This window comes from Schistocerca americana, chromosome 8, assembly GCF_021461395.2.
Source record: "Schistocerca americana isolate TAMUIC-IGC-003095 chromosome 8, iqSchAmer2.1, whole genome shotgun sequence".
In the NCBI taxonomy this organism is placed as follows: domain Eukaryota; kingdom Metazoa; phylum Arthropoda; class Insecta; order Orthoptera; family Acrididae; genus Schistocerca; species Schistocerca americana.
In genome coordinates, this window is record NC_060126.1 from 55383473 (window position 1) to 55398065 (window position 14593).

Genomic DNA, 14593 nt, shown 5'->3' on the forward strand with positions numbered 1-14593 from the left:
TGGGCTAATAACACGAAATCTAGATTTTTTTCACAATCTACTGTTTCATTCTACTGAATAAATCAGTTTGACTTTACTTAAATTACAAAAATAATGGATGTGTTACAATTTCTTAATTTTAAGCCCGCCAGCGAATGTTGTATTATAGAGATAATATTCTATATAATTATTAAATAACTTTAGAAATGAACAGCACTTAGGATATTACAATCTCAGCTGTTTTGTGCATAGGTATTACGTAGTTTTATTTTTCTGTGATGTTCCGCAACCCCAAGGGTCTCCCCATCACGGATTACGGATGTTTTGATGTAATCAGAATACGTAAGTGCTTTCACAATATCACCAATTACCACACACATATGTAAAGCAGAACACATGTCTCTAAGTACAACAAAATGGTGAGATACACAACAGATTAAACAAACAGTGTAAGTACATTTTCTGTCAGAACTGAAGACCTTTTTGCATTGAAAGAAAGTAAGAAAAAACCTGATGTGGATCAGTAAATTTATTCAGAAGTTTCGACAGTGTTTTTATGTAAAATAAAATTGAATACTAATGTGTAGAAACAAATTTTTCATGTAAGTGTAATATGAGCAGATAATTTTTTCTTCTGTTCTACTTATTAAAAGATGCCTTCGATGAGAAAGTGATAGTCTGTAGCACAATGCACTTTAATAGTTTATAGTGGCCATATAAAAGGAAACACCACTGAGTGATTTACAAGTGTTTACATAAAGGTGGATATACCAGAAAGCTGTAGAAACTCATAAAATCATCCTCTTAGGTGTGACCATATAAAAAAACCACAGTTGAGAGTGGGAAATTACTTTGCCAGACTGCGTCGTGTGCAAGGTAAATAAAATAAATTAAAATGGTAACCGAGCTAATGTTCTGTGATATTATAAATGAACAAAATTTCTCTCCACTCTAATAGTTCCACATTCTAATTTATACATACTGCATCTGACGAGAATGGGCTTTTGTCAGCTGTTAAATATCCTCAGAACAAGTATGTTCTGGGAATCTCTAGGTATTTGATAATTTTGATTTATGGGTATGGATTATTAGAAGTAAGTGGTATAACTGTATAAACAAAAAATTGATGGAAAGGAGTATGAAGATGTGTGTAATGCACATGTAGCTGAGACTTCTTCTCGATTGCTGGTGTTCTCATGACTAGCGGCGTGGACCCTTCACCGACACTGGCGGTCTTCCGCGGTGACAGCGGGATGGACGCGGGCGTGCCCTTACAATGACGTGGCGCCTGTTGACAGGGATCTGAAGCCAGGACCCCCGGAGACGACGGCAGCCGCCCGCAGCAGCGGCCCGGACCACGAGTATAGCAACCAGAGGACACAGGCGTAGAACACGGCCTGAGCCGCGCAGTGCAGCCAGTACATCCTGGAACAAGCCGAGCAGATGTTTCCAGTCGCGTGTCGACTCCGTCAGAATCGTACAGGCGTTGCAAAAATTATACCATCTTCCGAACGACTGCGTGCCCTATTGCCGAACACTGTGCTTCTGAGAGGGCAATAAGCTTTTATGGCAGCAGGTATAAGTCCATCTAAAACGGTACTGCGAGCGCCTAAAAAAATGCTGACAACTATACTAAGTTTACGCGACTGTAACAAAAAATTTCAACTCTTAGTAGACTGAAAATTATAGAAAAATAGCATTTTTCTTGACGAACTCATTAGTATGCGATTAACGACATTAATTATCATACTGGCTTTACTACGTTTTTTCTGAAGATCCGTAATTTAGATTCTTTATTTGCTGGTCCGTACTTGGAATCTACGCACTATTTTACTTCTATGCTTGAAGCCTTAACTACATATTAACAACATGAACAAGTGTAAAGCCTAGAGTACAGGTGCACTACTGGCCATTAAACTTGCTACACCACGAAGACGACGTGCTACAGACGCGAAATTTAACCGACAGGAAGAAGATGCTGTGATATGCAAATGATTAGCTTTTTAGAGCATTCACACAAGGGTGGCGCCAGTGGCGACGCCTACAACGTGCTGGCATGAGGAAAGTTTCCAACTGACTTCTCATATACAAACAGCAGTTGACAGGCGTTGCCTGGTGAAACGCTGTTGTGATGCCTCGTGTAAGGAGGAGAAATGCGTACCATCACGTTTCCGACTTTGATAAAGGTCGGATTGTAGCCTATCGAGATTGCGGTTTATCGTATCGCGACATTGCTGCTCGCGTTGGTCGAGATCCAATAACTGTTAGCAGAATATGGAATCGGTGGGTTCAGGAGGTTAATACGGAACGCCGTGCTGGATCCCAGCGGCCACGTATCACTAGCAGTGGAGATGATAGGCATCTTATCTGCATGGCTGTAACGGATCGTGCAGCCACGTCTCGATCCGTGAGTCAACAGATGGGGACGTTTGCAAGACAACAACCATTTGCACGAACAGTTCGACGACGTTTGCAGCAGCATGGACTATCAGCTTCGAGACCATGGCTGCAGTTACCCTTGACGCTGCATCACAGACAGGAGCGCCTGCGATGGTGTACTCAACGACGAAGTTGGGTGCACAAATGGCGAAACGTCATTTTTTTGGATGAATCCAGGTTCTGTTTATAGCATCGTGATGGTCGCATCCGTGTTTGGCGACATCGCGGTGAACGCACATTAAAAGCGTGTATTCGTGCTGGCCGCGGTGGTCTAGCGGTTCTAGGCGCGCAGTCCGGAACCGCGCGACTGCTACGGTCGCAGGTTCGAATCCTGCCTCGGGCATGGATGTGCGTGATGTCCTTAGGTTAGTTAGGTTTAAGTAGTTCTAAGTTCTAGGGGACTGATGACCACAGTAGTTAAGTCCCATAGTGCTCAGAGCCATTTGAACCATTTTTTTCGTGTATTCGTCGTCGCCATACTGGTTACACGTCTCGATCACCTCTTGTTCGCATTGACGGCATTTTGAACAGTGGACGTTACATTTCAGATCTGTTACGATCCGCGGCTGTACCTTTCATTCGATCCCTGAGAAGCCCTACATTTCAGCAAGATAATGCACGACTGCAGTTTGCAGGTCTTGTACGGGCCTTTCTGGATAAAGAAAATGTTCGACTGCTGCCCTGGCCAGCACATGCTAAAGATCTCTCACCAATTGAAAACGTCTGGTCAATGACGGCCGAGCAACTGGCTCGTCACAATACGCCAATACTCTTGATGAACTGTGGTATCGTGTTGAAGGTGCATGGGCAGCTGTACACGCCATCCAAGCTCTGTTTGACTCAATGCCCAGGCGTATCAAGGCCGTTATTACAGCCAGAGGTGGTTGTTCTGGGTACTGATTCCTCAGGATCTATGTACTCAAATTGCGTGAAAATGTAATCACATGGCAGTTCTAGTATAATATATTTGTCCAATGAATACCTGTTTATAATCTGCATTCCTTCTTGGTGTAGCAATTTTAATGGCCAATAGTATATATCATTTCACTGAGAAGTTTTTATTCTATAAATGTTTATATCTGATAATCAAAATTTAGGTAACTTTTTGGTAATCAATCGGTACGTATTTTTCTTCCTGTTGATAGTGCGTTAGTCTCTGTTGTCTACATTCCTTAAAACAGTATGCTGCAACATCTCAAAACATTTCAGACTCTAGACTTTTTCTGTGTAAAATAAAAAAAAGTCAGAAAATTTCCTTCTCAGGAAATTCAGTTCAGGGATATGTTTGTTCTTTGCGAATGAAAATACACAAAACACTGGTGTATTTCTTTCACAAACAGGTTTTCGGATGTTACGCTATCGTGAGGTACAAAGATAAGTATGCGGACAGTGAAATTTAGTCAGATCAAAGATTTTAAACTGCAGTGTATCCCCATTTCCAGAGATGGGACTTGTTAACGTTAGATTTAGGAACAAAACATGAAGGATTATCTCATTGTAAACGCTATGTAAGACTATTTAACTAATGACCTATTTAACTAATGACCTATTTCCAATTACAAAACTTGTTCATTGCAGAAACTACATTGCAAAATTAACACAGGTAACGTGTTCCAAACGTGTCCTAAAGTACGAACAGATAATATAAACTAGTGCGATTAAGCATGTAAGTGAAGCGGCTGTGATTATACAAAGTAATTTTTTTTAACCCTTAACTCGCGAGGTGACTTTTCTGTAAAGAGTACTACTAGGTGGGGTCTCTGGGACCCCTCTGTTTAAACCGAGATTTAAGGCAAAAATCATTTGAAATTTTTAATTTATGCTATATGACACTTATTTTTACAATTATTCAAGTGTTGTTTAAATGCTTCTAGTTTATTTTATTACACTCAAGAAAGCCTACAGCATTTTACTATTTATCACACAGAAGTACAAAATTCTGTGTGGTTCTTTTAAATAGTACACATGAATAGACGTGAGAGAACTGAAATTTACATTCTGAAAAATTATACAATCTTTGTAGCAGATAAATTTCCAAATCAAACTGAGTTCCAGGGATTAAATTTGCGCATAAAAATTCCACCCGATAGGTACAAAAAGAAAGTATGTCAAATTGATATTCATTGCTGGGATCAACGTTTTTATTAGCACTTCTCTTGAACAAATTCGATTTTAACACGCACTTTAAGTATTTCATTGAAGAGACAGACAGATCACCATTACAACTTTCCTGACGTTCTTTCTCTGAATGATACTGTTGTTCGATAGCAGTGCTGTGATCACTGCATAATGTAAAATCGTCGTCTTTCTCGTTTATCTCTTGACAGATTCCTTCATAGACTAACAGTTTCATCAAACTCGGGAAAGTCATTAAAAATAACGCTTTCGTACCTACACATTTTAAGCGATACGGTACTGTACTGAAAAAAAAAACAGGTACGCAGTTCACGAGGCGCCGTCTTGGAGAGTCCAACACCTGTCAGTAACACATCTAAACAATAAACACAGAAGGCGATAACGCAACCGACAACGAAACATCGTAGGCTTGGCAATTTAAGGAGAGTAGGGGGAGTATAGAAGCATTCCACCATTTCGTGCGGTCTGAGAGACCACGCCTTGTGAGTTAACGGTTAACATAACAAGAGATCTTATACTAACTGAAACAAAGGAAAATGAGGCATGTTGAGTAAGAGAGATAGTTTACCACATGGCCCGGATGGAATTATACGTCGTATTTAGTTAGAAGCGGCGAGTAAGGAAACTGTGTCTGCTCATTCAGTACCAAGCTTGGGGTGATGGACATACGTTTATTAATTGCTATTATGTGAAGACAGTCACCTCCCTTCCTTTATGGATCTAATTTATGATGCACCTCTACTGCTTCTAATATACTCTACGACAAAAAAAAGATGCATCACGAAGGAGCTATGCAAATTGGTCACACACAGCTATTCATACAAGTATCGACGGAAAATACAAAACTGTAAACTTCGGCGGGCGATGGATGAATGTGTGACGCTACGGCGCAATGTTACCGCGAATTGTATAACGTCCTTACGAATTGCATTCCGTGTACTCATTTGGACAGTAACTATGCCCCATATAACAAGCGCGTGAATGATATACGCAGATGTCAGTATTTGAGAGACGACTGTAGTTGGGCTCAAAGAAACTGGTTAGAGTAATCAGCGAATCGCTTGACATTTGAATAGGAGCGATGCATCTGTTGGACGGTGTTGGCAGGAATGAGTGAACCACGGCCGAACACAGAGTCGAGAAGGAAGCGGACGACCTAGAGAGACGACGGAACTTGAGTAGCGAGCAGTCGTTAGAAGAGCACTCAGAGCACCTGGTTTACCGTTGTCATCGATCCGATGTGCAACTGGTGCTGCAGTAATCACAAGCATCACAGAAAGGGAGCCGAGCTGACAGCGCTCGTCGTGCCGACTACATTGATCTCTGTACTCCAATAAGCTCGTCTGGAGTGGTGTCTTCAGTGATGAGTGCCACTTGGTTCAAATGGCTCTGAGCACTATGGGACTCAACTGCTGTGGTCATTAGTCCCCTAGAACTTAGAACCACTTAAACCTAACTAACCTAAGGACGTCACACACGTCCATGCCCGAGGCAGGATTCGAACCTGCGACCGTAGCGGTCGCACGGTTCCGGACTGCGCGCCTAGAACCGCGAGACCACCGCGGCCGGCAGTGCCACTTGGAACTCAGCCCCGACCATCAGTGAAGACGCGTCTGCAGACACTATGGAGAACGGTGGCATACCAAACTGACTGTTGACCGTCATACAGTCCAACTACCACGAGTGGTGGTCTGGAATGCCACTTCACTTCCCAGCAAGGTCCCCTTGGTTGTTAACTGCGGCAGGCCCAGAGCACAGTGGTGCCTCGACGATATTCTACGCCCCGTTTTGTTCCACTCCATGGCAAGTCATAATAGAGTCGCGGCTTGTCGGCCTATTCCATAGTGAGACGTCTGCGACCACCCACGGATTAGCCAGCACTGAACTTTTCCTTTCATGTACTTTATTAGTTTTCGCAAACGTGTTTCCAGCATTTTTTGCTTTTCAATTTTTACAGTATTCTCATACGGTATACTTTACAACACATTTACAAATCCTTTCGAGTCTCCATATCCAGGGAACTTCACATAACTTACACCCCAATTCTCTTTTGACCTTAGAAAGCTTCTGAGAACTACCTCAGGTTCCATTCCAACATTGTAGCCATAAAAATTCAGAAGACAAACATGATCCTGGTTGCTTCATTTGCAACCATGGCAATATTTTGTCAAACTTTGGATGCCCATCAGCGTTCTCTTTTCTATGGATGTTGCTGTGTCAGTGACGTGATCCCGGTTCTGCCCCGTCCCCTCAAAATTCGCACTTGTGTTAGTGCCACCTTCGGTCCCTTTCTGCGCTGTTTCTTTTTGTATCATATATTTCGAATACTATAAATAGGTTTAATAACGTTACGTCAAGCAAGACCTGTGCTCCAACGATAATGTATGTAAACAGCTGAAGAGACAGGAGCTCTTTGCGTTGCGACGGCATTATTCGGCAAACTTATCATAATACGAAAAGAACAAAGGGTAAAAAGCTCTTGTTCGGGACATGGGGGAGAACGGTTGGGAGTAATTTTTATCCAGCAACTAGCATTGTTGTAGTCGCCAGTAAATGTAAAACCTATGTGGACCAGATTTCAGTAGCAACTGACGTCAAGGGACAGGGAAAGCGTAGAAATACAGGGTGTCCTAAAGTCTGGGAACACTTTCAATTATTTATTGCACAAGAACTAAACATTGTGCAGATGTCGTACATATTGCATTTTCAAGAGAAACTCTGAAAGTTTTTTTTTTTTACAAACATTCGATATGCGAACCATGAGTGACCCGGCAGACGTCAATAAGGTAATCGATTTCTTCCTATAAGCGTTCCAGCATGGCATCGTCGACTGTGGTAGTCGCTTCCCGTATTCTCTCCCAGAGATCTGCTACATCACGTGCTAGAGGTCCTTACACCAGATCTTTAATGTATCCCCACAGAAAAAAGTCACGCGGAGTGAGATCTGGCGATCGGGGAGGCCATTCCATGAAACAGGTCCCCCTCTGTAGCACTGCCGATCCATCGATGAAACAACTGCGTGTTCAGGTACCCAGGAACTTCACGATGAAAATGGGGTGGAGCCCCTTCCTGCTGAAATATGAACGGAGAATCCGATTGCATTTGAGGCATCAGCCGTTGCTGCAACATGTTTAAGTCTCTCGTGCGCGCTCCACATTCACTTCACTCATACTGGGACGTCCGCTTCTCTTTGCCGGGCACAAGCTACCCGTCGTAACAAATTTGTTGTGCCAGTGGTAAATGGCCTTCCTTGTTGGTGGCTTTTTACTGTACTTGGTTCTAAACATCCGTTGAACAGCTGTAGCACACTTGTTTTTGTCGAACTCCAACACACCGAAAGCTCGCTCCACACATAAACTTGCCATGTTTGCGACTAGCGCTGACTATCGGCAAATTATCAAAGTACACTGTGGTGGTATACATGAAAAAAAATTTTTTTTTCAGGGTTCCACTTCAAAATAACATATGTATGATATCCGTACAATATTTGGTTCTTGTGCAATAAATAATTGAAAGTGTTCCCGGACTTTATGTACACCCTGTATTATTGGAGAATATAATTATAATTTCAAGGTATGAGAGTGAGCATCATTCTAGTAATTTTTCTCTTCATGTCACCATGTATTATTATCGGCAGTTTGTGGACCGTAGTGATAGGTGTAGGATGGATGAGTAGCACGAACCCGCGTCACGGCCATTGCTTTATTTGAGGAAATTATTATTTCACTGATATTAGATTTTCCCACAATACGGCAGCTAATCTCCACCTTCCACTTAACGCGATGGGGGCTCCTGTTGTCCAAATATGTGGGAACGATGCGAAAACAAATTTTCTAGGTCAAAGAAATAATATTGTCTAAATCATTTCAGACACCTCGTCGGTAACAGACTGGAGTTCAGTAATAGCTACGCCAAGGAGAGGTACTGCATTATTTTCCTCTTACGCAAAGACGTGGTCTTGATTTTGGTGTGCAAATATTTTAAATAAGAGTATCAATATTAAATAGATACTTCCAATTGCACACCAAGTGTCTTCCGATGGTTACTTCATAGAAGTGGTACTTACTAGACTATGGCCTTCAAGTGGTAACGGTGTTTCTCATGTCTTGGAGGTGGTGGTCAATCTACGATAGCACAAAATGCTTGAGCTGCTGTTTTAACCTTCTCCTTCCATAAGCTAGTCTAATATTTGAGTTATAAGCTCTTCCTTTGCACAGTCCTGGAGAATAACCAGTTTTAGTTACTCTACATAAATCACAAAACATCTTAAGCATACTGGCCGCACATTTGCTGCCGTCAGGATCTTTTCCAATTTCAGTGCCACCTTTTCCACAGAGCGCACAGACAGCAACATCCTTTAGAAACCAACACAAAGCACTCAGTTCAGCAATTGCGGAACTACATTCGGCTATAATGTCTTCATCAGTTTTCTTAGAAGTGTCACTCTGGGTCTCCAAACTTTTGAGCTTCTCTCTCGAGGCACTTGATGACGTCGACCTATCTCTAGTCGGTTTCTAGATGTACTTGCACAGTCCCTACTCTCTAGCGAAATAACCCGATTACCAAAAAACTTGTTTTTTCCAGTACCAAAATACTTTTTTTGGGACATAATAACTTTCTAGAATGTCAAAACAGCAACAAATGAAAAAACGAAAAATTTTGCAGTGAGGTGACAAGCGTCATGGGATACATCGGAGTGTCGTGTCGGACCCTCCTTCACCCTGTCGTAGTGCACCAGCTCGACGTGACATGGACTCCACTAGTCGTTGGAAGTCCCACGCAAAAATGCAGAGTGTTGCAGGTGCAGGATTTTGCGCACAAACTGACCTCTTGATTACGTCCCACGGTGGGCGATCTGGGTGACCAAATCATTGTCCAGAATGTTCTTCAAACCAGTCGCTAACAATTGTGGTATGGTGACAGGGCACACTGTCATCCCTAAAAATTTCATCGGTTTTTGGCGAACATGAAGGCCATGAATGACTACAAATGGTCTCCAGGTAGCCGAACACAACCATTTCCAGTTAATGATCGGTTCAATTGGACCGGAGGACCCAGTGCATTCCATCTAAACACAGCCATACTATCACAGAGCCACCACAAGCTTGTACAGTGCCCTGTTAACAGGTTGTCAACCTGGGTCCATGGCTTCATGGGGTCTGTGCCATACTCAAACCCTCCCGTCATTTCTTACCAACTGAAACTGGGACTCATCTGGCGAGACCATGGTTTTCCAGCCGTCTGTGGTCGAAGCCATAAGGTCACGTGCCCAGGAGAGGCGCTGCAGGCAATGTCGTGCTGTTAGCAATGCCACACGCGTCGGACGTCTGCTGCCATTGTTTCATTAACGCCAAATTTCACCGCTCTGTCCTAACGGCTAGGTTCGTCGTACGTTCCATATTGGTTTTTGCGGTTATTTCAAGCAGTGTTGCGTGTATGTTAACACTGACAACACTACGCAAACACCGCTGCGCTGCTCGTTACATGAAGGCCATCGGCCAATGCGTTGTCTATGGTGAGAGGTAATACGCGAATTTCGGTTTCCGAAATGCAATGTCCCATGCGTCTAGCTCCAATTACCAATCCCCGTTCAAACTGTGTTAATTCCCGTCGTACGGTCACAATCGCGTCGGAAACCTTTTCGCATGAATCACCTGAGTACATGCGGCATCTCCACCAATGCACTCCCCTTTATACCTTGTGTACCCGATACCACTGCCATCTGTGTAAGTGCATATCACTGTTCAAAATGGTCCAAATGGCTCTGAGCACTATGGGACTTAACTTCTGAGGTCATCAGTCCCCTAGAACTACTTAAACCTAACTAACCTAAGGACACCACACATATCCATGCTCGAGGCAGGAGTCGAACCTGCGATCGTAGCGGTCGCGCGGTTCCAGACTGAAGGGCCTAGAACCGCTCGGTCACACCGGCCGGCCATATCACTGTCCCATGACGTTTGTCACCTCAGTGCACAAGCAAACCAACGCTCTAAACTCAACAGAAAACATAAGAGCAGAGAAAAGCGTATCTTCTGACATGGCTTCCAAATCGAAAAACAATGGTATAGCGTACGAGGTGTGTCTAAAAAGTTCTGTGAATCGTGCCATATCTGAACGGCAACTTGGATCATGTGTGCATGGGCATGGGTCTACAGAGACTTGAGGAAATCCGAAACACGGCATGCACTGCAAGTGACAGGCTGTGTAAACAGACTGCGACCAGTTGAACGTAATCAGTGAGGAAGTGTCCAGCGGAATGGAGCAACGTGTAAACATCGAGCTCTGTTACAAATTTGGAAAGACTGCAACGGAGACACATGGAATGTTGGTGCAGGTGTACGGGAGGGGTGCCATGAGCAGAAAAGGTGTTTACGAATGGGTTAACCGATTTCGTGAAGGAAAGGAAACAACTGAATATGAACCACGTTCAGGTCGGGCATTGACAAGCAGAACACCAGAAAAGATCGAGAAAGTGCGACAAATGCTGGCACAAGATCGACGACGAGCTCTTTGATTGCGGGAGAATCGGGAATTAGCGGAAGATCTGCCCCCGATTTGTGCCGCACAAGCTCACAGACGGGAGTAGAAAGCAAAGCGGATGGAAACTACTGGTGATTTCATTTCCTTGTGTGACCAGGATCCAGTGCTTCTCAACACCATCATCACGGAAGATGAGAACTGGCGCTACCAGTTCGATTCGGAATCAAAACGGCAATCGATGTCACGCTTTTGACCGTCTACCCCGCGACCAAAAAAGAAGCCGTCTGCAAACATCCAAGGTGAAAACACTGTTGATCGCCTTCTTCGACAAGAACGGCATCATCCACTAGGAATTTGTTCCTTCAGGTCAAGCCATTAACACTGCATTTTACCAGTCGGTTTTGAACAGATTGCCACAGCGTATCGGGCGGGTTCGGCCAGAGTTGCACAGGACTGGGAAATGGATGCAGCTCCATGAGAATGCCCCTGCACACTGTGCGATCCGTGCGCCAGTTCCTGGCGCAGAAGGTGTAACTGTCCTCCAGCACCGTCCGTACTCCCTTGAGCTGGCAGCTGAGGACTTCTTCCTGTTTCCCCGTTTGAAGGGGGCCATGAAAGGTGAACGTGAGTGCCATCAAAGATTGTGTGACAACCGTTCTGCAATCGATTCTACAGGAGGCCTTTGCTGATAGCTTTCCAGAAGCTGTACGAACGCTGTCATAAGGTGTTGTAGCGGTTGGTGACTATTTCGAAGGGAAACAAAGAACACTTGTTTGTATCTTGCGTTCTGTTTGTTGTCTGATAGTATTCACCGAACTTTTTAGACACACACGTATTTCTCTAGAAAGGGAGACTAATGGCAACATCTGATGTTGAATTCAACGGAAACATGGGCGCGGCCGCACGTGGAGAGTTCTTTAGGTTGCATTTTATCGTTCCATACCTCAGTGGGTGAAAACGGAACCCTTACTGTATGGCTCTGTTGTCCGCCAGTTTGTCTGTCTATGTATCCCCTTTTCTCAGCAACGGGTAGACGTATCAATTTATGTCACATTGTATGGACTACGATCTTTTGGTGAGATAAGAAATGTAAGCTTCAACTCAATCCAATCAGAAGATACGGCTATTTAGTCACATATTTTGATATTCGCAGACTTACTCATTAAAACCCACACTGTACGTCCGTTGGGTATAAAGATGAAATTTGGCAAACACCAAGGTTTCACAGTACAAGTGAAGGAAAAAATTCGAAGATGGTTAATTTCAACTTATATCACACGAAAAGTCTCTTTTTCTTTTTAGTTATTTATTTGCCGACTTTCACTCTTTCCTTCTATTATGTTTGTTCTGTTTGCCAGGCACTAAATAAAAACCTATTAATTATTGATATAAATAATTAACAAGATTGAACATAATTAATTACAAATAATGAATGCTAACATTAATTATATTATTACTATTAATGTAATATTAACACCACTTATTAAATATTAATAATCAAAAATAACTAAAATTAACAACGGTTATTATATGACTAGTTTGTTTTGTGTATGGGTTCAGAGCATACGGTGGGTAATTCATAAGGTAACGAGGTATGTGGCCAGTCAGCTGTGGCTGCGGCCTGGTGCGAACAGTACATGGCTGGCACCTGTGGGTCGTTATAGGAAACGTTTTTCTAGCAACAGAAATTGCTGGTCAGACAGGCAATCCCTCCCACCCTCTCTCCTTCGACAACAGGGAGACTTTTCGAACAACCAGTGTAACCCTGTGAACATACCCTCACTGCATATTAAAAGACTATTTCTGCTGCATTTTCAGTGTATTTCATTAAATTTACGTTTCTAAAAGTAAATGGGAATAAAGTGCTTACCTGTTGAGTCGTTTGCGAGCTCCAGATATATTTGCCATATCCTCATGTAGCAAGTATGTTTTTGCTCCAATTACAGTGTTCCTCATGTAGTCGTACCTATCAATCTCCGAGGTATCAAAGTAAAACGTTTCCTGGTCCTGTGGTGACATGTATTCGAGTAGCGAAAAGAGCTTCTTATTGATAAAAAGCCACTCCTGGAACTTGTAGTAATTTAACATTAACTGGCCCGTTTGCAGGCGCTTCTGGATGTGCACCAAGCTAAATCAGTACAAAAGATTATATAAGTTTCGCATTGAACAGAAAATAAATAGTCCAACACAGAATTTCAGCTGATGACACAACAGAACTAACTGTATCGGAGTTTGACTGTACAAGGACACACAACATGATGAACAGAATAAACTCTTTGCTCAAGAGCCTATATCTACACTTACATCTACATATAAATCGAAATCCATAGTTGCACACCACAGTGAAGCGATTGGCGGAAGGTGCTTCTAACCATAATGTGTCCCATCAATACAATTATCAAACTTTCGAATGTTGTTTCCACCGTCATCTTCAGGAATACAACTGTGGACTTCTGGGAATAACACGGTGATCGGTTTCCATTCACGATGATCTGAAAAGCTGCATACAGCCGGGCACTTTGGTTGTGCACAGCTGTTAATAGCAGTGTAGGATAGTCCATGTGCGTGGAACCACCCTTCTCAAACAGAAACAGGAGAAGAAATACAAATATAGTCAAGAAGTGTGAGAAGGAAAGGGAGAGGAGGGGGGGACAGCATGTGAGGTTTTGTAGCCAACAAAGGGGCGGCCATTTTGGAGGCCTCTACCATGGATGCAACTCGTGATTTTCCAACGGTGTCATGTGACGTAGCCTACATATAGACAGCCACGAGAAAATAACAATTATATCTTTCATATGAGCATTGATTCGTTCAGTCATGAATTGTGATTCGTATTTCTTGTTTAGATGCCAAGTGAAAGCTTTATGTAAGGGATGGTCTGTCTCGATGACGTTGTAATGTTACAGCCTATTCAGTTTGTATCACATGCATCCTTTCAGTTTTTCTTGCATGTCTGTTTTTCTGCTGTTTATTATTGATGCTATATGGTTGTTGCTTAATTGGAAAAATCATGCACATGAAAGGTTCAATTTCAAAGGTAGGATAAACTGACAAGAGCCAATATTGATGTTACATTTTTTCCCTTTTTACGTCCGAGAACATAAGCAAACAGACGTCGGCGCATTCTTGGGGAGGTACAAGAAACCAACCAGTACGTTTTTATGACATCAAATGTCAGATGTGTCACGTAGACATAATACTGAAAAAGGCAAAATACCAGCAAAGCACAGCAAAATCTACGATTAATTAATTATCAATCTCTGTAGAGATATATCTGTGAGATGTGTATTAAAAGAGCAGACTTCTTGTAATTAAGTCTCTCTTGCTAGAGACGAAGGACGAAAAATACCACTTGTAATGACTGTAATGATTTATTGCACTAACTGAATTAACATACTGGTGTTAGTAAACATTTTTAAGAGAGAAGATAATTAAAATGGGTTTGTAATGAATAATAGAGTAGCAAGTGAAAAGAAGGAACTGTATTATAATTAAAAATTTTTTTGTTGTTGCTTCGGATGTAAAATCATTTACTTTTTAAATCATTAACACTGTA

At 42.6% G+C, this 14593-nt stretch overlaps 1 protein-coding gene across 1 annotated transcript in view; it reads right to left on the minus strand.

The window, feature by feature from the left end:
* Nucleotides 1-408: 408 nt before the first annotated feature.
* The window catches only part of LOC124545523 (putative fatty acyl-CoA reductase CG5065), a 100822-nt gene continuing 86637 nt past the window's right edge, over nucleotides 409-14593 (minus strand). The window contains exons 6-7 of the mRNA XM_047124471.1: nucleotides 12908-13165; nucleotides 409-1404 (exon numbers count right to left, since the gene is read on the minus strand). Coding sequence (XP_046980427.1) covers nucleotides 1251-1404; nucleotides 12908-13165 — 412 coding nt within the window. The 3' untranslated portion in view covers nucleotides 409-1250. The remainder of the gene's footprint in view (nucleotides 1405-12907; nucleotides 13166-14593) is intronic.